Raw genomic sequence first — 27,953 nt, forward strand, 5'->3', positions numbered from 1 at the left:
CCCCATTTTGAAGAGGAAAGATGATGCAGTACTTTTCTGTCTCTGCAACAGGGCACTCATGACTTTAATCAACTACCTTTTCCAAAGTGTTTTTATTTACATATTTTACCATGAGTAGAAAAATACATTTAAAATATTACCAAGTTAATCCTGTTTTAGTTAGCTTGTGACCCGTATGGGACGGAGAAAGATGTTCCATTTTTCTCCAAAACCATGAATTGGCAAAGTCAGCTAACAGTATATCCCAATCTCTTTTAACTTATATTGTATTATTTCCATTTAATAATTATTCAGGCACTTCCTTTTGAGAAACGTATTTCACTACCAAAGTATGTAAGGATTTTCTTTGATTGCGCCATGAAGTTCTTTGTATGAGAATGCAGTTTTTGTTGTGGATAAAAAAAAGGTCTTCGTTACCACATCTTAACCTACACTTGATTACTGTAAGCAGCAAAAGAGTATTTATTCTCTTGTGAACACGGATCACTTGTTCTACTTTTGCCTTTTTTGAGCTCCAAATCATCCCTTAAAAAGGAGAAGGGAGGTTTGTTTTGTCGTAGTTCCTCCCCAACTTTGACAGAATTGCACACAAAAACTATTTCGGGAGGGAGGTATGTTTTCTCTCTCATAGTTACTCCCTAACTTTGACAAAAGTGCAGAGAAAAACTGTTTCGCATGAACAGGAATGCGGTTTGGAATGGCGTTAAGCAATAATGGACTCTCGGGACGCGACAAGAGCCAGTAAGGAAGCAGGAAGAGTTCTATGCAGAAGACGTTGCCGGGAGAGCGACAGCCCCCTCAGCGCTGGCCTGCTCTGGGAGCGCAGGGGCAGCCCCCGAGGCCGCCATCCTGGGGCCGAAGAGGGGCCCACGTCCTCTCACAGCCCTCACACGAGGCCCCGGCGGGAGCGCGGCGCCGCCCTCTGCGCATGCGCGGCCCTTGGCTGGGCGCGTGCGCTCTGCGCCGGGTGCCCGCCCCTTCCTGCTGCAGCGAGGCCGAGGGCGGCGGTGCTACTGCTCCTGCCGCTGGTACTGCCGCCGCCGCCGCGACCGGACCCCTCCGCCGCCATGCGCCGGGCCCCGCGCCCCGCCCCGTGCCCCGCGCCGAGGGCCGCCGCCGAGGGCCGCGAGCTGTGAGCGGGGCGCCGCGGGCTACTGGGCCCGGCCCGGCATGGCGGGGCGGCGGTGCGCGGGCGGCGCGGCCGCCTTGGCTGAAGCTCCGGGCTGCGGCGCGGCGACGGAGCCGGCCCGGGAGCTGTTCGAGGCCTGCAGGAACGGGGACGTGGAGCGGGTCAAGCGGCTGGTGCGGCCCGAGAACGTCAACAGCCGGGACACGGCGGGCAGGAAGTCCAGCCCGCTGCACTTCGCCGCAGGTACCGGCCGGGGGCCGCCCCGCCTGCCTGGCAACGCCGGGGCTCGGTGCTGGGTGGCCGTGGTGTGGGCTGTCAGCCGGGGCAGGGGATCGCGGCCCCCGGACCGCCTCCGTCAGCTTCAGCAGACGTGTTTATTTTTAGCGTTTCGCCCACGGAGGGTGGCTGTCGGAGAACTGGGTTTCTAAGTTTTTGCGTCCTTATCGGTAACAAATAGGCTTTGTTAATTCAGCACTTAAAAGGCAAATAACTGACATCACAGAGCAACTGCTTCTGCTGGTCGCTGGCCAGAAGATTGTCTACCACCTTTTCAGACAAAGGCTTGATTGTGGAGGTTGTTTTCGTGTTGTTCCTCCTGGTTGCACTGCAGCGTGAGACGCAGGACCCTAAGGCGGGCTGGGTGCGAGAGGCAGCAATGCTTTTAGCTAAGCAATATGGATAAGCGATAAAGCTGTTCGTTTATTCATTGAGTTATTTTGGAAAAGGTTTCTAATTAAGATACCCTCTTTTCTTATTCAGCGGAATTAATGGATCGAAGTTCCTGAGATCCTCCTTTGCAGGACAGCTGCATTTTGCAGATTTAAGATACTCGAGCAGCAACAGAGCCCAGGGGACAACTTAAAATATCCTGTCAGAGGAAAACAGTTTTGCAGCTATCTTTTTATAAGCTTGTCCTGCTTGTTCACTCAGAGCTGTGAATTTCTAAATGAGTTTGCTTCACAGCCTTTTGGAGAAGCAGGAGGTTGTTTTTGTTTTGTTAGATTGCTTTTTGTGCCTAAGGTGTTTCTCATACAATGTAGTGATCTAGTTTACCTTTCTGGACAAGAGTGATCTGTTTTGGCGTTAAAAAAACAGAGCTTCAGATCTATAGAAAACTTTCTCTTTAAAAAAATAAATAGCAGTCAGTTCATGTATTCGTTGGCCTTCTAACATATTAAGCAGGATGGTGTGTGTAAGTGGGAGATGCCATGGCCCTGCTTATGTCTACTTCAGACTTGATACAGAAAAATGAATTGCCTTTCTCACAAGACTGAAGGGCATGCCAAAAGTTCCTGGTTAAAATGTGATGTAGAATAAATGTGTAATTTCTTGATTTAGTGCTCTGCCACTGCTTCAGATGACTCTTTGTTGTCAGCCTACCTGCAGTAGACTCAGTTTTGGAAGTGGGGCATAAGCAGCTCCTGGATTTTTGAGTTGTTTTTGTTTTGATTTTTTTCCACGTTATTCACAGTTTGAGTAATTCTTTTGTCTCATGTGTCTAAAGGACAATTACGTTCCAGGAAGTAAAAGCAAAAGTCTGTTGTATTTTTGCTTTGTTTAGTCTAGGTGTGTGTTCTTCGAAAATACATTACGAAACTTCTCTGACTAGTTTCATTCAGTTACAAGACTTTGTTTTATGGAAGAGGTGGAGCAGAACTGTGAAGACAGTTTTCTTACTTTTTTTTTTTTTTTCCTCTTTTTGTGGCATTCTGGGACCTGAACTTGGGTTTCATTTTTAATGACTTTGCCTGGACCTTTTTTCCCTTACCTAGCAACTTAAAGAAAAAAAGTGTTTCATTTTACATGTCATTTTGTATAGGTGACTTTTAAAATACCTTTCTTCCTTTTTTTTAAAAATAAAAAATAAAAAATTCCCTGGGAGAGCTTGTCTTTATTAAAGTAATACATATCGGGGTCTGGATTGCTGTCTGGGTTTTTGTAGCACTCAGCAGCCCACCAGCCTTTGCAACATGGTGGGCTCAGTCTTCTCTCACCATAAGTTGCATGTGCTTACTCAAGGGCAGTCGATCCTTTTCATCAGCAGCAGTGTATTGTCAAACAGACAGCATCATAATGTTTTGGGGACTTGACAATACCAAAATGCCCTTCCTGCAAGTTAAAATTCATTTAAAAAAAAAAAAAAAAAAAAAAGCTGGGGCAGTGTCAGTGGAGAAGAATGAGAGCTCAGTTGCTTGTGTAGCTTTATCCTGTCAGAATTAAGTGAACGTCAAATATGATATTAACTATACACACACAGAGTCAAGTTTCTGTGGTGATTGAGTATTTGTCAATTAAAAGTTTGTAACTTTTCAGGGGAACAAATGCAGTGAGCTGCTCGGCTGCCATAAGTGGGAGAAGGGAGGCAGCTGAGGGCCCCGGTAGCTCTGCTACTTTGCAGTAAGAAATAGTGTTTGTGACAGTGAGACCAGTTACCTTGTACTGGAGCAACCTGTGGTACCATTTAGTTGGTCTTCTGGTGGGAGCTTGAGAGACACAAAAAACTTAGAAATAACTTTTTTTTAAAAAAAAAAAAAAGTATTAAAACCGTTCTTGCAGCAGTGGACTAACAGCAAAGAGGAACTGTTTCTGTCGGCAGTGGTTCCTGCCTATGTCAGCACAGGCTGTCCTCTCTCCCCACACACAGTGAAAGCAGAGTTTGTACAGAGTTTGGCCACCTCCTCTGTACACATGCATCCTGTGGAAAATGCTTCTGTTTCCACTTGTGGTGCTCTCTTGTACAAATGCTTCCCCAGAGAAGTGAGGAGTCCCTGCTGCATGCTTCTTGCTGGAGTGCAGTTACAGAAATTGGTCTGATGCAGGTGATCCCGTCTCAACATTAAAATAACAGCAGGCAGCTTGGGGATGTTGCTGTCCTTTTTGGGGCTATATGTCAATTGGATGCTGGCTTTGGACTGAGAGAAGCTATGGGTAGCACATGAATTGTGTCCCATTGAACCGATGTGCTAACTAGAGGGCTCCCAGGTGAGTTCTCCTCACCTGTAGGGAGGCCTACCACAGCTCATTGTCCATATTGGTATTGAATCCTGCTCAGGCTGGTGGCTGTATTCAAAATGGTGGCTTTACACCACAGCTGTGAGGGACAGGAATGCATTCTGCACAAGAATGAGTGATGCTTATCCCCCAGACGTGTAACTTCTAGACAGAAAGTTGGATCAGAGACTTTTCTAACATAGCTAAAGCAATTTCTGGGAAACGTTCTTTGGTATCAAAAGAAGATTCCAAGCAGTCTGTTATCAAATAGCACTTTGAAAATGTGTTTGCAGGACTGTGGCACTTGTGAAAAGTCTACTCTGAATAGATATTGTAAGAATTTAGCAAATTTTCATTATGCATTCAGCCTAGAAACAGAATTCCTGGAATTTTTGAAGATGTAAGAAAAATCTAAGAGAACCTATGTAAGAAAAATAAGAGTACTTATGATACATAGTTATGAAAGCTAGATTTAAGAATGGTAAAATATGCTAAGTATAGTTTAATACATAAGTGATTCGTCTGCATGGGTGTATGTTGTATCAGTGCTAATTTTGTGGGGCAGCAGAAATCAACATTCATGGGCTGTGAATATGGCTTACTGTGCCTGTGCAGGTAAATTGGTTTTGCACGGCTTGTAGGTCCGACCCAGTGCGCACCTAAGTGCTGACCTCCTGTTCTCTGTTAGGACAGGCTAGGTGCCTTCTGTTAATTACAATACAGTAACCAAAACACTGAGAGCAAAAAGTGAAACTGATGTGCGGGATGTGGCTCTGCAGAGGTTAAGTTAAGGTGCTAGCATGCCGAGGTTGGCGTTGCAAAGAATGCATTCTGAAGAATCAAAACGCATTACCAGTATGGTATTGTGCCTATTGCTGTGTCTTGGAGTGCGATCTGCGATGAGAAAGTATCACAAATCGCTTTTATAATGACGAGAACTCCATGGGGCATGTGGGGAATGTTTGAGGGAGGAGGAGGAAAGATGCATTTTGTGGCCTGTCTTTGGCATGTGCAGCTTCTCTACAGAATTTCCTCTCAGCGTGGCTAGCTGATCACATTTATAGACTTTGAACAATTAAAAGAATAGGATTGCAAATTCCAGAAATTGTTTTAAATTGCAATATTTGTTTTTTGAGCTGTTAGCAGCGGAAGTGAAAGTGCTTCGTGGTCCGGGATTTCAGCTGCTGTCAGTCTGGGAGAAGGGTCAACCAAAGAGTTAGGTTTATTGAAGAACAGGCTATGAGAGCGTTCAGTTGCAACAAAACTAAAGCCACAAAGTTCAGCTGTAACTAAAACATGCTTCAGTGATTTTGTTACTGAAATGCCGTATAGTTGTCAGAATTGAACATAATTTCTAGGTTCTGCTTACTGTGTCTTCTGTCTACATGCTGAGGGTGGTTGGATGATGGGCAAAGTTCAAAGTTGCTAGCACTGAGTACACTGGTGTTTGCAGCTGGAGGATGATTTGGTCTGAGGAGAAGCTCAGGTGAGGAGACATCCCCCACCAGTTCGTGACCTCTTCAGGAAAATGGTTTGTAACTCGGGTATTTAAAGCACAGGAGGCCAAGTCCAGCATGCATGTGACATTTCCCAGCAGGTACCCGGCACAGGTCTGATACGTACCAAAATATGGCTCTTGCCTGTGCTCACAATCCCTGAGACCCAAGCAGGCCTTCATGAAGCCTTTGAGGGAATGTTTCAGGCAGCATCCTTTAGAACACAGGTATATAGGCACAGTAGCTGTAAGCGGAATTCCTAAGTCATGCTGGCTTCCTGTAAAGATACTGAAGAAAGCATGGATATGGTTGGTAATAGCTTGAGATACCGCGTTATATGCTGTTATGTAAATGTGTGAGATACAGCTGAAGTTAAATAATAGTAGCCATAGAATTGGCTTGGAACAGCAATTACCTTATTTAGAATACATTTCTAGCCCCAAATCAACATGTTTTTTGCTGTCCAGTAACTTGAATGACAGGATTGTAAAATCGCCTCAGAATGTGTGAGAGCATTTCTGTGTTTCAGTCACAATCGAACATTCATAGTCAGATTAGGGATCACTTAAAATAGACTTTATGGACATCTTTCAGTTACGGTTGTGCATGCTCATAATATGTTTCATCTATGGAGAATGGTCGGTCTCAGATAAACATTCTTACCTTCCTAAGGATTTTCTTAAGTGATCATTTCAAAGATGGCAACTGTGTGTGTGTTACGTTGATTAATCTTTAGAAAGCAGATAGCCGTGCTGATGATTTTAACTTCTAAGCAGTGCTATGCTTGTTTGTTTTTTATAAAAAAAAAAAAGTAATGTAAAATATTTTTCATACTATGTGATTTTTAATTTAAATATTTTAAAATATAAATCATAAATATAAACCACTCACCACTCCTATTCCCTAAGCTCAGCTATTGGTCCTTCTGCAAACTGGCTGCAGGTTGGCAGTGTTGCACAAAATACTGTTAGCTTTAATTACCACGTAAAATGACTGAAAAAGAGGTTTTGTTGTCAGTGTTCTGGTTTCTGTTGTTTTTCAAGAAGCTGTTGACTTGTGGAAGTTCTACCAAAATAGTAGTTGTTCAAATCTTGAATATTGTTTTTATACTGATTTTAATGTAATTTGGGGGTTTTCAAAAATGGCTTTACCATGTGAACGCTCCTTTTGTAAGAAATGCCAGTTCGGATTTTTATTGAGAGAGAAAATAGATGTTTAATCTTGTTTTAATACGGGTATGTGGGACAAGAAGTTTCCTTCTCCAACATCTTTCATCCTTGGCAGATGAGACAAAGCTCTTTTTCTCTCCCAGGTTTTGGTCGGAAGGATGTAGTTGAATATTTACTTCAAAGTGGTGCCAATGTCCACGCACGAGATGATGGAGGTCTTATTCCTCTTCACAACGCTTGCTCTTTTGGACATGCTGAAGTTGTCAATCTTCTCTTACGGCACGGTGCAGATCCTAATGCTCGGGACAATTGGAATTACACTCCTCTTCATGAAGCTGCCATTAAGGGCAAGACAGATGTCTGCATTGGTAATTTTCTTGCACTTCTCCTGTGACTGACTTGTGTTTGTCTTTTTTTTTTTTTTTAACCACAAAACCAAGAATCATTTTTATTCTATGAAATTTAAAAAAAAAAAAATTATTAATTGAAGCTGTCAGTTTATAAGGATTAAAAATAAAAATCTTGTATAAGCTTAAATTTGTATGTTAGTTTTATGAGGAACAAAGTAACTACAGTTTTTAGATCCGTTTTTGATAATTGCCTAAGTATATCAATTCAGGTTGACATCATGGGGAAAAAGCCTTAGTGATGCAATGGAACTAGATTGTCTTCTGCTTCAGCCTAGACTCTTACGTTGCCTTCTGCTGTTACTTACAGTGCAGTGGAAAGAATAAAACTATATTTAATAATGGATTCATTCTGTCTCTTTACATTGCAGTCATGTTAAATTAGCTAAGGATATGAACTAAATTTAAACAAGTTGAGTACATTATATTGATGAGGTTTCTTGACTATGTAATTCTTAAGAGGTAGGAAGAGGTAGAAAGGTAGAGTGTTTAAGAAACTAGTTTTTTGATTGTATTGTTTCCCCCAGTATAGTTCATTCAGGAGCGCATCTGGAGAGTAGCATATATATAACCTGGTTGGTTTGTCCCCAGTACCAGTGCAAGGTCGATGAAGATGTACAGCCTTCTACTGCTGTGTACTGTTTAGGGTATAGTCTCTAATGGTTTTGAAGCAGTGTGCTCTGGAACTAATGAGAAGTAGCTGCTGCTTTTTTGGGGAGGAAAGGAGGACAGTCTCAGTTTTCCAACTGATGTTTCCGATTGTTCCAGTTTCTGATTGTTCCAATTCTTCTCTGCTCTTTTCTAATAAAATGTGGTTCACTAGTTTAACTGTTCACAGGTAGCATTACGGAATTCTGACATAAAGAAGTTAAGAGGGGAAGTTTGGAATGATAACTGGATTTTTCTTTTGTGTTTGCTACTTACAAGATACCTCATAAGCCTTGTCTTGTAGAACAGTTTTCTCATGAAAAACTTTTGCGTTTTGAAGTATTGCTGCAGCATGGTGCTGAACCGACCATCCGGAACACAGATGGAAGAACAGCTTTGGATTTAGCAGACCCATCCGCAAAAGCTGTGTTGACTGGTAAGTGATAATTTTTAGATTACTTTGACTAATAATACTTCAATGAATTTAATGCTGGGGGGTGGGGGGAACACGACAACACGTATATACTGTATTACTTTTTCTCTGTTTTATACTTCTAATTAGAAAATTCCTGTATGGCCTTATTATCTCATTCATGTGATGCATTGTACTGGTTCAAAACTGGACTGTCAAATTTTGGAAGTGAATGATAAATAGTAAACTTCAACTTGGAAACTTAACATATATGGATATTTATTTAACAACTAAAGAAACTCCCTTTTGTTTTCCAGGTGAATACAAGAAAGATGAACTCTTAGAAAGTGCCAGGTATGCATTTTAATGGAAGACATCTGAGGTTTAGTTATTTTCAGAATTGTATGGGGCTTTGTATGTTACGAATATGTTTATTCATGAGCTGGCATTCCATCTAGATACACAGCTTTATCTGTTTCTGTGAATAAAACAACAGAAATAATTACATAAACACATTTTTTTTGCTTTGCCCTTAATGCTGGGAATCCATAAGTAAATATATAACTTTAAAACAGATCTGCTGAACATTATAACAAGGAAAAATATAAAAGCATAAGCTGCTAATAATTGTAACAAAAAGAATGCCTGTTTCATATCTTGTTTTTCAGGAGTGGAAATGAAGAAAAGATGATGTCTCTTCTTACACCATTAAATGTTAACTGTCATGCGAGTGATGGCAGAAAGGTATTTTTGTTTAAGATTTGATTTTTTAAAACTTAGTTGCACACTTTTTGACCAGATTTTAAGAATGTTTAACATAGATTCTATTTTGTTTAATATAGGCAGGGAAAAAAAGATTGTATATCTCTAGTATCTGTCCAGTGTTTGTTTTTAAACCTTAGAAGGACTATGTAGGTATTCCGGTGTGGGAGCAATAAACGCATAGCTTTTCTGTTGGAACTTCAGCTTGACCTTCATATCTGCAGTGATAAGGGAGGTCTTTTCATAGACCCGTACAGTTATCATGAAGAAACACATGCAGGCCCCTTGTTTGTCATACACCCAAAGCAAGTTATTATTGCTGTTTCATCACTTTGGTAATCGTATTGTTAGAGAACTACTTAAAAATGTTCAAAATCTCTGTTTAAATACAAAAATCATACCGTAGACTACCAAAGTTTCAGGTTATTAAATACCTAATTTTGGTATCATTCTTCTTGTTAAGTATGTGTATACTTTCCCTTAAGTTTTGTTGAAACAAATTTTCCCGTGCAAGGCTTTGTGGTAAGATACTGGGATTTCTGGAATACCCATACGTCGCTATTTTCTCAGCTTCTAATTGTGAGACTCATCCTCCTGGAACTGCACAAACTCATTGAGTCGATTGGTTTGTAAATGAGGAGGAGAAGATTTTTCTTAGCTAATTTGTAGGTCTGCCCTGACTGGTATTCTTGAATGCATTGGCTAGAAACAAGTAGAAGCTAGTCTGAGGAGTGGAAGAACTTAAACAAACAAAAACTGTCATTTATCAGACATACCTTGTAAAGGCCAGTTAGTTCCTCTTTAGCAAGGGACATAGTTTTTCCCAGCAAAGTTTATGGACAAAACACAAAAACGGATTGTGGGACTCAAATTTGTTAAGAGCGACTTAATCCCGGAATGTGGTATAATGACCACACAGACACCAGGGTTCTTTTAGGATCAGTAACTGCTACTTCTTTATTGATGACATAACTTCATTATATATCTCCCTTATCGAAGACATTTGCCCCACAGCAGTACTTTTCCACTGACTTTTCATTGGTCAAGAATCTTTGCCTGGCAACCAGCAAACCCTAAGCAACTTCCATGCCTTAACGGTGGGAGAACAAGCAACCCGAGACGGCAAGGCGTCTCCTGAATCACCCTTCTTTGTTCCCTGTAAACTCTTTACATTCCTGATGGCCTCATCGTTCAGAGTCTGATGTTATAACCGACCATGGGGCTTGTCGACCCCCATGGCCACACTCCTACACCAAAACATACTAATAACGAAATAAGTTCAGGATTTGTGTTTATTAGGACTGTAAGAGTAGTCAATAAAGAATAAAAATAATTACCAAATGTCTGATTCAAGCCCTCTGGTGGTTTTTTTAGTGTTAACAAGTACTTTAAGGACCTCAGCAATTAGTCCTGTTAACAAGTTTTGGAAGAAAAAAAAAAAGAAGAAATTTGATTTTGTTTTACTGATTACTTCTACGTTCTGTTGTTTCAGTCTACTCCTTTACATTTAGCAGCTGGATATAACCGTGTAAAAATAGTACAGCTGTTACTGCAACATGGAGCTGATGTACACGCTAAGGATAAGGGGTAGGTTCATTTCTCCTTTACTCAGAATGAACGGAAAATTCCCAAAACTGAGGTGAGGAATAGTAATACCGTTTTAACCATGACTAATTTCTAAATCAAGACCTTTAATCTTTCTGTCATGACAAAAATAATAAGTTAAGTCTTAAGACTTATAAAGCAGTAAAATCTAAATTGAGCTGACCACAGAATATTCTAGCTTTCAGGTATCACTCCTCAGTTTGTCTATTTTATAAATAAAATACTTCAGTAAATCACTGAGGAGCCAGCAAATATTTTAAATGTTGAATCAGTCTTAATTTTCTTCCTACATTTAAGTTTCTATGCATTCTTGCAAAGAATAATTAAAAATTGAAGATCCGTTTTCCAGAGGGTTATGTTTGGTGTACGTTTTTAAGTATTTGGTTATTATCTCAGGAAATGTAGCAATCATCATATGGATGTGCTGAGTTTATTGACAGTTGCATAAAACATAATGAAAAACTTACTTTTAAAATGTGTATCCGTGTACATTAAAGATCATGGAAAGCAAACTTAGCTCTCAGTTTTCCTGAGATCGCAACTACATAACTAGCTGTCTTATCAGGCATCTTTAAGCGTCCATTTGGTGTTTGAATTCACTTTTGTCATTTCTCCCTTACTAGCCTGCAGTGAAACAATTCATTTTGGGCAATTTCTCACTTGCTTCCAAGACCATTCGGTTTGTGAGAGTATGAAGCTGGCATTAAAATCACGGTAGCTCTGCTGTTACTACAGAATGTTGTACAGTTACTTAAACGGTAGCCAGTAATGCTCCTTTAGTTTCCAAGGGAAAAGATAATCTTGTGGCAATGTCCTTACTGAAGAAGGAAGTAATGACTGTCACTCCTGAAAGGTTACTACAGTTAGTCCTTCCTGATTAGGGTTGCAAGTCTCAGAAAAGCACTTTCATTCGCAGTCAGACAGTACAATTTGTTTCTCATCTTCTGGTCATTTTCACAGTTTAGTGTTCTGAAAAATACTGATGGGTTTTTATGGGTTCTTCCCCAGTTTATTATTTCCCCTCAACTCCATTTGAACACATCAGATGCTGGTTTTTATAAAATGTTCAAGATGCAGTGTAGTGTTATTTGCGTTGTTCTAGATATTTTGCATTGTTTGGAATTGAAACAGGAGTACTAAGACAATTGTCCCCTTTCTCACCTATACAGAGATTTGGTGCCACTTCACAATGCCTGTTCCTATGGTCATTATGAAGTAACAGAGCTTCTAGTAAAGGTTGGTCCTTGAAAAAATTCAAATAGGTTGGATAATATTAAATAAGAACAGTTTACAATAGGTTGAAGTTGCATATTTTTCATTCATGTTCAAAACTTGAAGAATGGATTCCTGTTGCTCTACATGTTAGTGGTTATCAAGCTAGAGTTGCAGACTCTTGTGTTTGTGAGGAAGCTTTCCCCTTATAAATGTGCTTTCAGTTTTTAACTCTTGTCTTCAAAGTTGAATGTTTTACCATCAAGTAAGTACTACTGCTCTCAACCCTTCCACTCTCACTCGTTAAAAAAAGAGGGGAAAGGGAAAAAACAAAACAAAAACTGAACAACATTGTGAATTAGCAATAGAAAAAATACTTCAGAAGACAGTATTAAGAGATTTTCAAAAAGAATACTGATAAAGATTGTGAACAGTTTAACATTAAAATGTAATCAGTTTCTTGAAGGAACAAGCATCACAACATAAATTCTTGCCCACAGTTATACCCCTCACCCCAAAGAAAAGGTACATCAGCTTTTATAATATAAATGAGCTCTTGGAACTGAATTGGCTTATCTGGATTATGTTAAACTCAAAGATAAAGTATGATACAAATTAAACCAGGGGCTTCAAGATGTGCCCTGCAAAAATCTGTGCCACAAATGGATTTCTAGTACTTAAAGGGGGCTTATAAAAAAAGACGGATAACAAATTTTTTGTTTTGTTTTTGCTCCACAGGCCAGTTGTAAAGTGAATCTTTACATCTGTGGCACTAGACATAAAAAATTACCTATCCACTACTGCATGTCTTAACTGCTAGACTACAGTTGTAATTCCTACTGGATTTGTGCTCCAGTGAATCTTTTAATTACTTTTTTGTTAGCACTACAGTGTTAACAGGAGTGATGGGAATGAGCATGTCTGATCAGACTTGCTTACAGAAAGAACTCTCAGTGCCTGGAGAAGAATTACGTGGATGTTAAATATCCAAGAGTATTACTCACAGAAACTTGTGCTTAATGTATTGATTCAAGATTGGCTTTGAGTGTCTATCGTCTGTTGGCTAGACATATTGGCTGTCATTACTCAGGGGCATTTACAGAAAGTGGACTTATCTTAGTACAGGTGTTCACTGTAGACTTATTCTAGAGCAACAAGAAAAGGGAGCTTTTCCAGAGGTGACTTGGAGCAGGTGAATAAGGGTCTTTATCAGATGTGGCCTGTAGCAGAGCTCCTCTCTTATTTTTAGAAAAGAAAGTCTAGAGACCAGCCTGCCTTTTTAAGACACTAGAGGATTAAAAACTGCAATGTGCTGGAATATTCTGTTATATTGAAAATGAATGTCTGGAGAATGTCTTGGATACAGTTTGCATACAAGCTTTGATTTTTATTTTAACACTCTACTGCATTGAAATGAATGACAGAAGCCTTTTTCTAATAATCTGTTTTTGATGTTGCATCTTTTTTTACCCCTTTCCTTTTCAAGCATGGAGCATGTGTGAATGCAATGGATCTATGGCAATTCACTCCTCTGCATGAAGCAGCTTCTAAGAACAGGGTGGAAGTTTGTTCTCTTTTGTTAAGTTATGGTGCTGACCCAACACTGTTGAACTGTCACAACAAAAGCACCATTGATTTGGCTCCAACGCCCCAATTAAAAGAACGATTAGCATGTGAGTATAAAGTGAGATCAGTTCTGCAGTTTTAGATTGTAATATGTGCTGAGGTTTCCTGCACAGGGAGCTGCCAGAAATGAGATTTGGGAAATGCTTACACTTCACAAGTTAATTGTGCAATATTTGGCAGTACATTTCACTGTTTATAATTTGCAACTGTTAGATCTTCTAAACTAGAAGAGATATAGATTAGATGTTAGGTGGAAATTCTTTACTCAGGGGGTGGTGAGGCACAGGAACAGGTTGCCCAGAGAAACTGGATGCCCCATCCCTGGAAGTATTCAAGGCCAGGTTGGATGGGGCTTTGGGCAGCCTGACCTAGTGGAAGGTGTCCCTTCCCGTGGCAGAGAGCTTGGAACTAGGTGGGCTTTTCAGGTCCTTTCCAACTCAAGCCATTCTATGATTTTATAATTCTGTATATAGGCATTTAAAATAATTGTATGGTCAGTTTTACAGTCAAGTGGTTGTGGTGGTTTTTGTAGCTTTACTTCACTGAACGTGCTTTTCCAAACAACCTCGCCAGTGTGCTTTTATTCTCCACACTTAATTCTGTCATTGCATCAAGGCTGTTGAAATACTCATTTTTTATTCCACTATAGTTTGTTGGAAGAAAGAAAAAACATAATTGTTTAAAATGTGGAATGTGTTTTCAGTATGTCACAATCCCCAAAAGTTCAAAGAAATGAATGAAAGGCACTGATTTTGTCCAGCATACTAAATGGGTTGAGAAGAATGTCCTCATTCTGTCTTAGAGTGGACAAATGGTAACTTTCTAGGCTACATTGAAAATAATTGATAAATACTACATTTGACTTCACACTGGCAACTAGAAATGGTTTTCCAAAGAGAGGTAACAAGTAAAGTTATTCTTGGACTGGTATATATGCAAAGAGTGGAACCTAGAACAGTGGTGAGTGAAATAGATCTTGTTCAGCCAGCTTGGATCTCTCTAGCTTTGGACTGGAAACAAAGTGTGTTCTTCTTGGGTTTTAACTTGGCTAGTATATTCTGTCAAGTGGTATAGAAGCTTTAAGTCTCAGTTGAAATTTTTGCACCATAGTCTGCTACATGGGGAAAAGCCCCTTAAGCGTCCTACCAAGGAATGAAATGAATGTTTTTATCTGAAATAATCAATATTCTTGATCCTCTCGAGTTAAGGAATGTAATGTTCTGTTATGTATTTATTTCTTTTTAAAGATGAATTCAAAGGTCACTCGCTGCTACAGGCTGCAAGAGAATCAGATGTAGCTCGTATAAAGAAACATCTTTCTTTGGAGACAGTGAACTTCAAGCACCCTCAAACACATGAGACAGCACTGGTAACGCTTCAGGATTTATTAATTATTTTGTATGTTTTGTGGCTGGCCTAAATATAGGCAATAGTTTAGAAGTCAAGGTTTCATGGTCAATGTCATTCTGACCAACCTGGGACATGAAGTGTCCAGTTTAAAAAAAAAAGTTGCTCAAGGTTAATATTAAGACTAATAAATTGCCTGTTTTTTGTAGGCTATCTAAATCATTTTTTTTTCTTTTCTCTAGAGTAGTCTAATTTTAAGCAACACCGAGTAACATGCTAGCTTTGCTTGTAAAGCTTTGCTTTCTAGCAATTATTGGAGAGGGAATTTTGGAAGATACCAAAGCCCATGTGGAATCTCTTGAATTATAAAAAGGATTATCATTTCTTTTTCTGTTGCCTTTGTACACAACCAACTCTCTACTGCCAGCTGACTAAAAAGTAGCAAAACCTTATGTTGCTAGCTAGTTATTAATGCTATTTTTTTAATGTCTTCAGCATTGTGCTGCTGCATCTCCATATCCAAAGCGAAAACAAGTGTGTGAATTGCTACTGAGGAAAGGAGCCAACATTAATGAAAAAACAAAAGAGTGAGTGGTTACAAATGAATGTTCCTGTTTCTTTAGAAAATTTTGAAAAATACATTTTAAATTACTCTTCTTTTTATTTAAAGCTTCTTGACTCCTCTGCACGTGGCATCAGAAAAAGCTCATAATGATGTTGTTGAAGTAGTTGTGAAGCATGAAGCTAAGGTACAAGTTACTGTTCATACCTTTTGCTTAGGTTTAACTTTCATATAGGTTTTCATAGCATGACAATAATTTAGCAAAGTGTCTACTCTGCTATCCAATTTGTTTTGAAAGGTTATGTATTTATACACTTAAGGCACAGACCATCAATCAATCCATCAGTACAGCCCTGCATATTGAGGCATTATCTTTGTTCCTATTTTATAAGTTGTGTGGATACATCTTTTCACTGTTAACTGAAAGCTCACAAAGCATGTCATGTGCTTATTGTCCAGTAGCAATAATACTCTGCTTTAAAAAAAAAAAAAAGGCATGAACAACAAGAGGCCAGTCTGAACTATAAAACAGGTAGACATTGTGGTGATGCGTGCGTTAAAAAAAGAGGATGTGAAAAGCAGATACTCTGTTATGCTCTGTAATTTTGGGCTTGAATTGCCTAAACTGGGAGTTGAAGCTCTTCCTTATGGAAATTTGGATGCACCCTTACTGCTGTGAAGTTTATAGAGTGATGATCAAAATCCGTGAAACAGTAGGGAATACAAGTAACCTTTGGGTACATAATTTTAAATTGTTAAATGCATCTTGGTTACCTTGATTGAAACACATATGTAGTCTTTAATTTGAAAGACTACTGTTTAGCCAATACAGGCAAAAGCTATTTTAAATACTGGCACAAAGGTTGTCTGTTGTCATGAGCAAAATTATGGACTGCATGTGTACGTGGTGAAACTGCTGTAATTGTTTGCACTGTGGATCATTCACATGATTCTTAAAAGGAGGCTGTTTTTCCTCAGTAAATGCATTTATAACTTTATGAACAGCTTATGTTTAAATGTTATCTTCTGAAATGTCATGGCTTTTGAAAGTATGCTGAATATGTTGTTCTAATCAAATTTAGAAGAAGACCTGAAGTTCTCCCAGTCTGTAATGAAAAATACGATCAAAACAATGTTAGAAAAAATATTCTAATAACATGTTCTCAAGGTTCTGTTTTATTTTTAGGTTAATGCATTGGATAATCTTGGGCAGACCTCTCTTCACAGAGCAGCACATTGTGGTCACCTTCAGACGTGCAGGTTGCTGTTGAGTTCTGGATGTGATCCTTCCATTGTGTCTCTGCAGGGCTTCACAGCCTTACAGATGGGGACTGAAAGTGTGCAACAGCTACTACAGGGTACGATTGATTTATTCAAGATGTACTTAGGAAGCAATATGTAGTTTCATTTAACTTGCCATTTCAAGTGCTGTAAGGAATAATAGCAAATGCAAAAAAAAAGTATTTTCTACAAAAGATAAAAACGTGTTTGGTTTGTGCAGTTCTTATTCTGTAACCACATACACATGGGAAGGTTCTGCTTATAAGTAGGGTTAATGATACCATTTAATCTCCAGCGTTCAGAGATTGTCAGAGGTGCTCAGAATGTTAAATGGTATAGCCACCTGGAATCACTTTTGTAAAAAGTCCTAACACAGGGAGGGTAGAATCTTCTATGCAGAAAATGAGTTTCAAAGAAGTAGTTGCTGTGCATTTGTGAGCAGAGGCAACAGGGTACATAGATTTTCATGAGCAAGGTTTAATTATTGTACGTACACACAGGTAAGTTTCTTGTGATAGTCTGATTCTGAAACTGAAAGCTTAATTGGTTCCACAATACTCCCATGTGGGTAGGAAGCATGTTGCTAAAGGCAACTTTTTGAATACTGTTAGATAATAGCTGTGGTTGTACATGTTTAAAAAGAAAAATATTGTAAAAATTCAAAAAAAAAAGTCTCTAACTTTTTTCATAAAATCCTTGATTTCTCTTAAATTCACGAAATGCGGAAATGATTTCCTGTCTTAAATTCTTTCAAGTTACAGTTAGGTCATACAACCTAATTTATTTTGCAGAAGGTATCCCACTAGGTAATTCAGATGCAGATCGACAGTTGCTGGAGGCTGCGAAAGCTGGAGATGTGGATACTGTAAAAGTAAGCTTAAACCTGTCCTAAAAACAATGGGGAATTGTTTGCAAATTGAATGCAAAACTGTAATTTCTAAAAATAAGCAAATCAACAGCCCTTTGCTGGGTGTTTTAGAATTATGATTCTTGTCATATGTAGTTTTGTGCAATACAAAGGTTTTAGGTCAAAATGTGATGTTCACCGCCTCCTAAAAGTTGCGTTCTGTTCTTACATAAAAACTGGAAATAAGTCACAGGTGTGGATTTGGGAGGAGGGGGTAATTGTTTTTTCATGGGACACAACCTATGAAAAGTAAAGTTTTTATGTAAAAATAAATTTTAATGAAACTATTTTTCAAAATCAGATGTATAACAACATTTATGACTAAAAGTGTTCCTACATTACATATAGTGATGTATGTTTTGTCTGTTGGGTTTCACAGAAACTATGTACGGTTCAAAGTGTGAACTGCAGGGATATTGAAGGACGTCAGTCTACACCACTTCATTTTGCAGCTGGATATAATAGGGTATCTGTTGTTGAATATCTTCTCCAGCATGGAGCTGATGTGCATGCAAAAGATAAGGGGTAAATACTCAAATTTATTCTATATTTTCATGGCAATTGTAACTGCTGGTATCTGTCAGCTCTAGACTACTGCTAGCTGATCTGCATCCCATCTTTCTTCAGATGCTTATTTGTTCTCAGGGACCGGTCTGTTACAATTAAACTGTTCAGAATATCCAGAAAAATATTTTTGCAGTACTTAAGAGTAGAGTGTTAAAAAATTTATACCCTGTGTTTTTAGCTTTCTTCAGTGCTACTGCTGATGGTATTTATACTACTTTGGCAGCAGATATTCCTACTGTATTAGAGTACAGTGGAAAATCTAAATTAATAAGGGGGGGAAGGGTTATGGTATGTTTAAGGTACATTGTGTTTTAGGTTTATATCTGTTTGTGAAAAGAGATTTTATTTTTTAAGGAAACTTTTTAATGTTTTTTTCCAGCGGACTTGTCCCTTTACATAATGCTTGTTCATATGGTCACTATGAAGTTGCAGAACTGCTCGTTAAACATGGTGCAGTTGTCAATGTAGCTGACTTGTGGAAATTCACTCCCTTGCATGAAGCTGCAGCGAAAGGAAAATACGAGATATGCAAACTCCTATTACAGGTATTACACATGCTGGAGGAGATTAATTTCTTTTCTTTTGAGCCTGTAATATGATTGTACTTCTTTGAGAAGTTGGTTTGTGGTTTCTAAATGACCGTAGGTAAACATCTTCAGTAGATACTATTTGCAAGTATTTTCAGCAATACTATTTGCAAGTATTTTGTTCTTTCTGATAGTGTGTGGAAGGCTTTGTGAAGGTGTCAAGTGTATGCCAGAATAATTGTTCAATAAGGCATAAAATACCTGAGATGCAAAATGTTTATTCTGCTTACATACTTACCATCTGATTTTGATGTGCACAGCATGGAGCTGACCCCACAAAGAAAAACAGAGATGGAAATACTCCTTTAGACCTTGTTAAAGATGGTGATACTGATATTCAGGACCTACTTAGAGGAGATGCAGCTCTACTAGATGCTGCTAAGAAAGGTTGTTTGGCCCGGGTTAAAAAGCTGTGTTCACCTGACAATGTCAACTGTCGGGACACACAAGGACGGCATTCAACACCACTACATTTAGCAGGTCAGCATTTAATTTATCTGATTGGATTGAAGTTAGTAGTTACTGTCTGAGCTTACTATGTCTAAGCAAGTTTAAAAGTTTAGCCTCAAGCTAGAGGAGTATGTATTTCTCTTTCTATTTAGAAAAAAGTCCTTAGTTAAGTATTTTATGCATACATTTCCAATTCTCTCTAGCCCAAGAGTGTCTTTTGTTGTTTATTGACAGAGGGTTTAAAATCAGATACTCTTAAATAGGGTGAAGCTGTCTTCATTGATAGATAATGAACTGTTTTCAGTGGGAACAACATACTAACTTTCAAGTAATTTAAATGAATTCTAATTTCTCTGTAGCTTGTTGAAGTTTTTAAAGGTTTACTGTATTTATTCTGTCCTTTTAAAACCTTCCAGCTGGTTACAACAATTTGGAGGTTGCAGAATACCTGTTACAGCATGGAGCAGATGTGAATGCACAGGATAAAGGAGGTTTGATTCCTCTGCATAATGCTGCATCTTATGGGGTAAATATCTTGGACTTTCATATGATTTATTTTCCTAAAAAAAAAAAAAAAGACAGCATAATGAGCCAATGCTCTCTAGAAAGCTTTTGCTATCAAGTTGTAATATAATCTTCTTTGCAAAAAAAGTAATTCAATCGTAATAAGCTCGTTGTTATAAGTGAGGGCTTCTTTGAATTTGTAAAGTAATGGTTTGAATTGCCAGAGCTGAGTTTTCTGAACATGAACGGTTGCAAGGCCAGCAGACTGAAAGGTGTTCCACAGAATGTATTTCCATGCCTGTGCCGATCAGATCTTATCAACAAGATCCTACTTTCTCGTCTCTGGCTGGTGTTGAGACAACAGTTGTGTATCGGGATCTTTGTGTTCTATCAAGTCTTCAAGCAAAGCAGCTGGAGTACTAAACCGGAAGTTTGAATTCAGGCACTTTTCCCTTAGGTTCCCCTGGGCTTGGAATTCTGTTGTAGTCTCTTCTTTTTTTGCAAGAGAAGAAACCTTTTTTTTTTTTTTTTTTTTTTTTTATTGGAGTGTAATAAAATAAGACAGGAAGTAAACACCTTATTTTAAAACTTCTTTTTATAGTAACTGCGAACTAAATGCATTCTAATAAAAATGCAAAATGATTATTACAGAGAAGTATCAGTAAAATTTCTGAGTTAGCTTAATGCACTATATTACTTTGGAATTTAACAGGTGGCTTTATTTTTCAGCATGTAGATGTAGCAGCTTTACTTATAAAGTATAATGCATGTGTGAATGCTACAGACAAGTGGGCTTTCACACCTTTGCATGAAGCAGCCCAGAAAGGAAGGACACAGCTTTGTGCCCTGTTACTGGCACATGGGGCTGATCCAACGCTCAAAAACCAGGAAGGACAAACACCTTTAGACCTGGTCACCGTAAGTGATGGAGCTCTTTTGGGGGAATCTGTATTTACCTTCTGCTGGTGGCAGCTCTTATTAAAACTGTCCTTCTAAAAGATACTAATAGGGGAATTTCTGCGGGGTTTAAAATGCTATGGGATTTCTGGTTTTATATGTGTCTGGTAGGGAAAGTCAGTAGAGCCTTTATAATCCTTTAGATATCTTGTTCGAGACTTATTTCAAAATGGAGTGGAGAGAAAAAACTCAAGTTTGTACTTACAAGTTGATGTTCTTAATTCAGTACTTAAATTTTGACAAATACAAAAATTGTGGCAATCAAATGTAAGCAAACTTTGTAGCAAGATAAATTTAGGAAACTATCTGGTGGTTAGGTTCTTGGTGTGTTTTTCCCCAAAAATATTATAATACAATCCAAAGCTACACTCAGGGTAACTGCTTTATTTCGTAAGTTCTGGTTGGCGTTAGAAACTTTTGCTAAATTTTCCTAGAAAACAAATTTTGTTTAGCTGTCCCTAAAGTTTTTGTTTTAAGAAATACCGAAGTCGTAACTGTCTATCTTATTATAGTTTGTATTTATAAACCTTTTACAATTTGATCTGTGTTATTAGCACAAAAGGCTGTTTGCAAACTGTATTGTAAAATGGGTACATGTTCCAGTATGCAGTTACCTGTATTTCAGTATACTTAGGAATAAGTCTGGAATAATTATAATGCATTCCAGGAAAAACAACTGTGTAAAAATGTTCCTATGTTTTAATAAATTGTCTTCTTATATTTAGGCAGATGATGTCAGCGCATTATTGACAGCAGCAATGCCTCCTTCTGCCTTACCATCTTGCTACAAACCTCAGGTTATAAGTGTATCTCAGACTACGGGGCCTACAGCTGATTCCCTGTCTTCTGTTCCATCCAGTCCCTCCAGTCTGTCTGCAGCAAGTAGTCTTGACAATTTGTCTGGTAGTTTTTCTGAACTTCCATCTGTTGTTGGTACAAACAGCTCAGAGGGAGCTACTGTTCTGGAGAAAAAAGAAGGTGAGGCTTAGTTTCTACCATATGATAGAAAGAATATGTGTGTGAAGTTTCCCATAGGTACATACAGTTACTGTGACAGTATACAATATCCCTACTCGTTAAGGTGTCATTTACGAAGAGCAGATGTCTGAAATTTTGTACAAGATTTTTAGTACTTTCCCCTTCCAGAAGACCTTAAAAAGGCTTCTTTTCCTTTGAACAGACTCAAAATGATGAATTGTATTTTAAAAGAGAAGTCAGATGAAGCTTGGCTCCATACCAAGCTGTGTTTTACTACAAACTTGATCCAGTTTCCAAGAGGTTACTGTCAAATCAGATATCCTGAAATGGTTACTTCTATAACATGTTAGTTCTGAAAATATTTGTTGTTGTAGCATGCGTTTCAGGTAGCTAATTAGTTGCTTATCTCATAGAGGTATGTGTACACACTGTAAGTATGTGCACAGATGCTAGTGTTAGTACCATTGGTTAGTGACACAAGTATTTATTTCCTATCTTCACAAGACCAGGAATTTCTGTATCTCCCATTATTGCCACAGACAGTGCAAGATTGTGTATACTTACATAATACATACACAAATGCATGTTCTGAGTTTTTCTTCATATCCAGTTTCAGGTGTAGATTTTAGCATAAATCAGTTTGTGCGGAACCTTGGCCTTGAACATCTTATTGACATATTTGAGAGAGAACAGGTAAGTAGACACATTTATGTCCAGATGCTCACCTAGAAAGCAAGGGAATAAATACTGATTGGTTAGAATAGCGTAATGAGACAAATGTAAAATGAGTTAATGCTTCAACTTGGAACAAAATGAATGAAAAGTTTGTAACTCTGGATTTTTTATTTATATATATAACACGTATGTATATTAACATATATAATACCTATCCTTATTTAAAAAAATGGGGACAAGTGCCTGTATCAGTTTGAGAGTATAGGCATGTTTCCTTTCAGTGGTATAAGTAGTGAAGTTAGCTAAGTAGTTGTTGTCGATGGGTGATTGCTATGTTTATTTCTTGATCAGAAACATGATCCTTGCTAGCAATACTAGTTGCTCAGTTGTAGTTTGTAGCGTATTTATTGGAAGATAAAAGTTTGGAGAAAATAGTTGAGTCAAAGCCAAGAACAAGAATAATACACTAAAGTCTCCAGCATGCGTATTCATTTATATACCTTTGCCTCAACTTCTGAGGTATAATTTTTTTCCTGTCATTGGCATCTGTGCTGTTCTGTTTATGCTGTTGTACAAAGACAGATGTTGCTCTCATTCTAGATAACACTGGATGTGTTGGTTGAAATGGGACACAAAGAATTGAAGGAAATTGGAATTAATGCTTATGGCCATAGGCACAAAATCATTAAAGGAGTTGAAAGGCTGATTTCTGGACAGCAAGGTATGTACTTGTTTCAAATTATTATGTAACACTGCATTTATAGAATCCATTTTTATAGATAATCATAAATCATATCTTGTTAAAAACAATAATGAAACTTGTCCTAAAATGACACTTGAAATGATAAGAATGTGTTCTGACTTGAAACATGGGGACTTTTATATGTGCTATGAAGAACTGTGAATCTTGCCTCTTAGATCTTGCCTCTTTAAAAAAAAAAAAAAAATCTTTGCCATCACCATTTTTTGTTTAGTTTTTTAGGTAATGTGTGGATCTAGAGTGAAGTGGTAGTAAGCTTTTTGAGGTAGGGAGTATGGTAGTATGGTTTGTGGTAGGGACTATATTGTGCTGTTCCATTAGGTTCTGTGATTGTGTTTGCTTTCTCAGAAAGCCCACTGAATCCTTCTATACGCTTTTCTTTTAAGATACAGTTGATGCATTTACATGCTTCCAGTGAACCAAAAGTAGCATAACCTGCTGTGTTCAACAGCTTCAGCTTGTAGTGAGTTTTATTTTGAAGCCTTTGTTTTTGCAGCACTGAAATGGTTATTCTTGTGTAGGCAATGATCGATCAGTATCCACAGATAAATGGATGTAATTGTTGTTCTGCATTCAGACCCAGCTGCTATGCTTCTGATGGCATTTATAGTGTGTGTGTGGTAATGTATGGGCAGAGGTTATAAACAGAGATTTTGAAAAAGTTTGTTTGAAACTAATGAAATTATTTGAGGGATGGCATTTAGACATCCACAAAAACGTATGCGCTTGATGGTAAATAAAAGGCAATTAAAATCATTGGTAACATTTTGCCTTTCTTCCTAGCAAAACTATTCATCCTTTAAGCTGAGTTTTGAGAAGACGATTTCTTTAAGAAGAAAATTCTTACTGTTTATCATTCTAAATGAGTCTTAAAGCAGTTTCTGAAAGTGTTGTGTTTTGTTATATTCACAGGACTTAACCCATACCTGACTCTAAATACTTCCAGTAGTGGAACTATTCTCATAGATCTTTCCTCTGAAGATAAGGAGTTTCAATCAGTAGAAGAGGAGGTATGCCTTTCTTTACCCTTGTTATATTTCTGTTTTTTTTTTTTTCTACTAAAGATATAGACATAGGAGTACTGCTAGACAATTTAGCAGTGAAATAGACATTTCTAAGCATAAAAAGAATAAGGATAATAACCTTACATAAGGATACTTCAAATTTCCATCTTTCTTGACTGCACTGCTATTGCATCCATGCTTGTGAGATCCATGTGTTATTTTTTATTAATAATGTTATTGCAAGTCATGTTTTTAAAATCATCTAATAAACTCTTCTAATATATGGAAGAGCTCTTTGGATATAATATAAGTTCTATGCTATCAGTTGCTTATCTGTCAAGATAGGTTTAAGTCACTTCCTTCCAAAGTGCAATAATCACACAAGATTGAATTTTGAAGTAACAATACTCTAGACAGAATACTGGCAGTCTCTCAATTTGCAATTTAGTCTGTAGTCAATTATATTACCAAAAAAAAATACCATAAAACGTGTTTGTGTGCATCCACACAATCTGGTATTGCTTAGCACCCAGTCACTGTCTAAAAATTTCAAGAATTTGTTCTTCTGATTATTTGAAAGTGTGAAAGATGTGTGTTCTGAAGCAAAGTGACCATCCTTAAAATTCTCAATCTTCAGATGCAGAGTACTGTCCGAGAGCACAGAGATGGAGGACATGCTGGTGGAGTCTTCAATAGATACAATATTTTAAAGGTAACTGACATATTTTTCCTAACTAATGGTTAAACCATTAGTGTTTTGGCTGAAAATATCCTTAAGTTGTCCATAAAATGTTCTAAATTTATTATTGAGCTTCCTAAGAAATGTGCCAATCTGAGACACTCACAGGGAAAAGATAATCTTTCAGGGAAATTCAATGAATAAGAAGTTTTTCCATATAATCTTAAGGATCAATAAACATTAAAAAGTTTTATGATGAATTGACATAGAAGGACATCACAGAAAACAGTATGTTATTTGAAGAAAAAGACGGTTTCATAGGATACAAAGAATTGATTCTGTTGAGGAAATGTCAGGGAGAAACAGGAAGCAAAAAGTGAAAGCAAAAGTTCTGAAGCATGGAAGTTAAGGGGACCTAGTATGTTTTGATTTAAAACGGAAGAAGCTTGGAACAACAGAACGTAGACAACCTTGCTTTAAATAAGTTACTGGAATTTTGGTTTGCATTTTCCCCAGAAGAAATGGTCATTTTCATTAAAATACCTTTTTAATTTGTAAGTGCAATTTCTATGCTAAGCTGATATTATTACACTTTGCACAGTAAAATATATGGGCTGTATCTACACACATAACGCCTTGCCAGCGCCCAGCATACCTGTGCTTAGAGTGCTTTACTTCCTCTGAAAAGCTTTCTAAAAGTCTTCATGGAAGACTCTTCTTCATTTACTAGATGATCTTTTTACTGGTGTTTTTTTACCAAGCTATTTTTGGAGGGATACTGAAGTATAATTTTGACTAAACCTGCTAAATATAAATTAAGAAGTATTGCTTAAGATGCTTAAAATTAATTGATTCTTTGTTAAGCATTCATTTACAATTTACAATTTACAAATGTTATGTTAGAACAATCTACATTTTGTATTAGACAATCCCAGTGTTTCACTGAGTGAAGTTCTAAGGAAAGAAGTATTCTTTAGGAGTCATTTTAGAGTAAGTACTGTGGTATAACATCTGTTAAGTAAATGCAAATTTTCAGTTTTGGGGTGGAACTTATATTTTCACTGTTTCAGATTCAGAAAGTGTGCAACAAAAAGCTATGGGAAAGATATACTCACAGGAGGAAAGAGGTCTCTGAAGAGAATCACAACCATGCTAATGAAAGGATGCTGTTTCATGGTGAGATACTGAAATGCACCTTTATGCACTTGCTTAACCATCAGCAGTGTTTGGTGGAGGGTTTCTTTTGGCTCCAACAGTAATTTTTTCCACTGAATATAGGTCCTAGATTTTGCGCAAGTTTTATACGAACACATGTTTGTCAACAGTGACATGCAATGTACTGGATCCTTCTTCTGAAACTTTCACTTCCTTGTCTCTCCATGAAGGAGACTTAGAAATTCTAAGTTAAAACGTATTAGCAAATATGAATGGGGATCAAGGGGTGTGCCTTTGTAGTTTATCCTGACATGCAAATTAAATAGGTCCAAAGTGCATCCTTACAATGAAAACTGCATAGTTCCCAACATAACTGGGAGCTGTGAGTAAATAAAAAGTGAAAAACGCTAAAGAGACAAACAGAAGAACTCTTCTCTTTCAGATAGTTACTGCGGAGTTTTGGTTGGAGGACATTCAGTGTTTTACTGCTTTTTAAATGCGGTTTACTTAGTAGAAGAAAATGGGATTTGTGTAGCAATATAATCCCAGAATCTTGGTTAGGATGAAGCTATGCTGAAGGGAGTGAAGGTTCACTGAGCTTTCTTTTACAGGAAGAGTTGCCTTAAACATTATTCTTTATAAATATCCATTAAAAATGTACACCCAACAACTCCTGTTCTTTGTATAACATCTCTAGCAAATGGGTAGTGTACATTGGAGCTCTGAATTTCTGCAGATAGATTTCATTGTGTGTGTGGAAATGCTGTATCAAAAAAAAAAAAAAAGCTGGGAACAGATGGTAAAATTGTTGTACATATCTCCGTACATCGTACTTTGAATGTTTTGCTTCCTTCTCTTAGGGTCCCCATTTGTGAATGCAATCATTCACAAAGGCTTTGATGAGAGACATGCTTATATAGGTGGCATGTTTGGAGCTGGGATTTATTTTGCTGAAAATTCTTCCAAAAGCAATCAGTATGTCTATGGGATTGGAGGTGGCACTGGATGTCCAATTCACAAAGATAGATCTTGCTATGTTTGCCACAGGTAAGTTACGATCTTTTACACAAAATAATCCAAATTTGCGTTTGCATGTTATGTTCCAGACAGACAGGTCAGCAGATTCTGTGAAGAAATATTTCTTTGGTAACGAAACCTCAGCACTCGCTGTGTGTTAAGCCTAACAGAGGATCAGAAAACTTTGATAATTGTCTTAGAGAACCTTTAACTATCTTTGGTGCATTTAACCAAGTCTTTGCACTTAACTCAGTGTAAAAATTTGAGGTAGGTAGCCTGAGAGTGAGGAGGAGATCTGTTAACTGCTTGTGTGAAGGATGCAGCAATATCAGTGTTCACTCCACTTGATTGCCTGTTACAGAGAAAGGAAAAACACAGTGGTGCTCAGATCCTGTAATTCTTTTTAAGAGAATGCACATTGTAACAGTCATCCTTCCATGTCACTGCTGCTTCAGACATTAAAATACAGGCATGGATTTACAGAATCTCAACCATTAGCTAAGTTCTTAAATCCTTTAGATTTAAGAGTCTTTGTCCCTTTTCACTTTATATTATTTAGCATTTTCTGGTACTCTGAAATAAAGAGATGATCTTCTAGAGTTACAGAGGATGTCAGTCTAGTCAAGCTTTGTAAAGTTCTGAATAAGTTTTAAGAATTTGCCTTGTATGAAGGGTTTGAAAGCCAAGAGTTTTGCGTGAGCATAACAAAATGGTACGTAACATTGGTCTACAAAAACTGAGATTAAATTGCCATTGTATTAGAACATATCTAAAGAAATAAGTACCCTTGATCTGTTGTTTGTTTTTTTTAAAGAAAACTTTAGAACTTGTCAGTAGGTTACGTAAGGTGTTTTGTTTTGACATTTTTTCACTTTAACCCAGGCAATTGCTGTTCTGTCGTGTAACATTGGGCAAGTCTTTCCTGCAGTTCAGTGCTATGAAAATGGCTCATTCTCCCCCGGGACATCACTCAGTTACTGGGCGACCCAGTGTAAATGGACTGGCATTAGCAGAATATGTCATTTACAGAGGGGAGCAGGTATGTTGCTTTTTGGGTTGTTTTTTT

General features: G+C 37.8%; 1 protein-coding gene across 1 annotated transcript in view; it reads left to right on the forward strand.

Moving 5' to 3' along the window:
- Positions 1–1,021: 1,021 nt before the first annotated feature.
- TNKS2 (tankyrase 2) overlaps positions 1,022–27,953 on the forward strand; it is a 32,986-nt gene continuing 6,054 nt past the window's right edge. The window contains exons 1-26 of the mRNA XM_035329359.1: positions 1,022–1,372; positions 6,929–7,153; positions 8,181–8,276; positions 8,570–8,606; positions 8,921–8,996; positions 10,507–10,601; positions 11,789–11,855; positions 13,318–13,504; positions 14,705–14,826; positions 15,300–15,391; positions 15,475–15,553; positions 16,553–16,724; positions 17,439–17,518; positions 17,934–18,079; positions 18,501–18,666; positions 18,969–19,188; positions 19,575–19,684; positions 20,392–20,580; positions 21,345–21,597; positions 22,208–22,290; positions 22,873–22,993; positions 23,945–24,042; positions 24,674–24,748; positions 25,786–25,891; positions 26,731–26,917; positions 27,770–27,926. Of these exons, the coding sequence (XP_035185250.1) occupies positions 1,171–1,372; positions 6,929–7,153; positions 8,181–8,276; positions 8,570–8,606; positions 8,921–8,996; positions 10,507–10,601; positions 11,789–11,855; positions 13,318–13,504; positions 14,705–14,826; positions 15,300–15,391; positions 15,475–15,553; positions 16,553–16,724; positions 17,439–17,518; positions 17,934–18,079; positions 18,501–18,666; positions 18,969–19,188; positions 19,575–19,684; positions 20,392–20,580; positions 21,345–21,597; positions 22,208–22,290; positions 22,873–22,993; positions 23,945–24,042; positions 24,674–24,748; positions 25,786–25,891; positions 26,731–26,917; positions 27,770–27,926 (3,441 nt within the window). The 5' untranslated portion in view covers positions 1,022–1,170. The remainder of the gene's footprint in view (positions 1,373–6,928; positions 7,154–8,180; positions 8,277–8,569; positions 8,607–8,920; positions 8,997–10,506; positions 10,602–11,788; positions 11,856–13,317; positions 13,505–14,704; positions 14,827–15,299; positions 15,392–15,474; positions 15,554–16,552; positions 16,725–17,438; positions 17,519–17,933; positions 18,080–18,500; positions 18,667–18,968; positions 19,189–19,574; positions 19,685–20,391; positions 20,581–21,344; positions 21,598–22,207; positions 22,291–22,872; positions 22,994–23,944; positions 24,043–24,673; positions 24,749–25,785; positions 25,892–26,730; positions 26,918–27,769; positions 27,927–27,953) is intronic.

Source organism: Oxyura jamaicensis, chromosome 6 (assembly GCF_011077185.1).
Source record: "Oxyura jamaicensis isolate SHBP4307 breed ruddy duck chromosome 6, BPBGC_Ojam_1.0, whole genome shotgun sequence".
Taxonomy (NCBI): Eukaryota; Metazoa; Chordata; class Aves; order Anseriformes; family Anatidae; genus Oxyura; species Oxyura jamaicensis.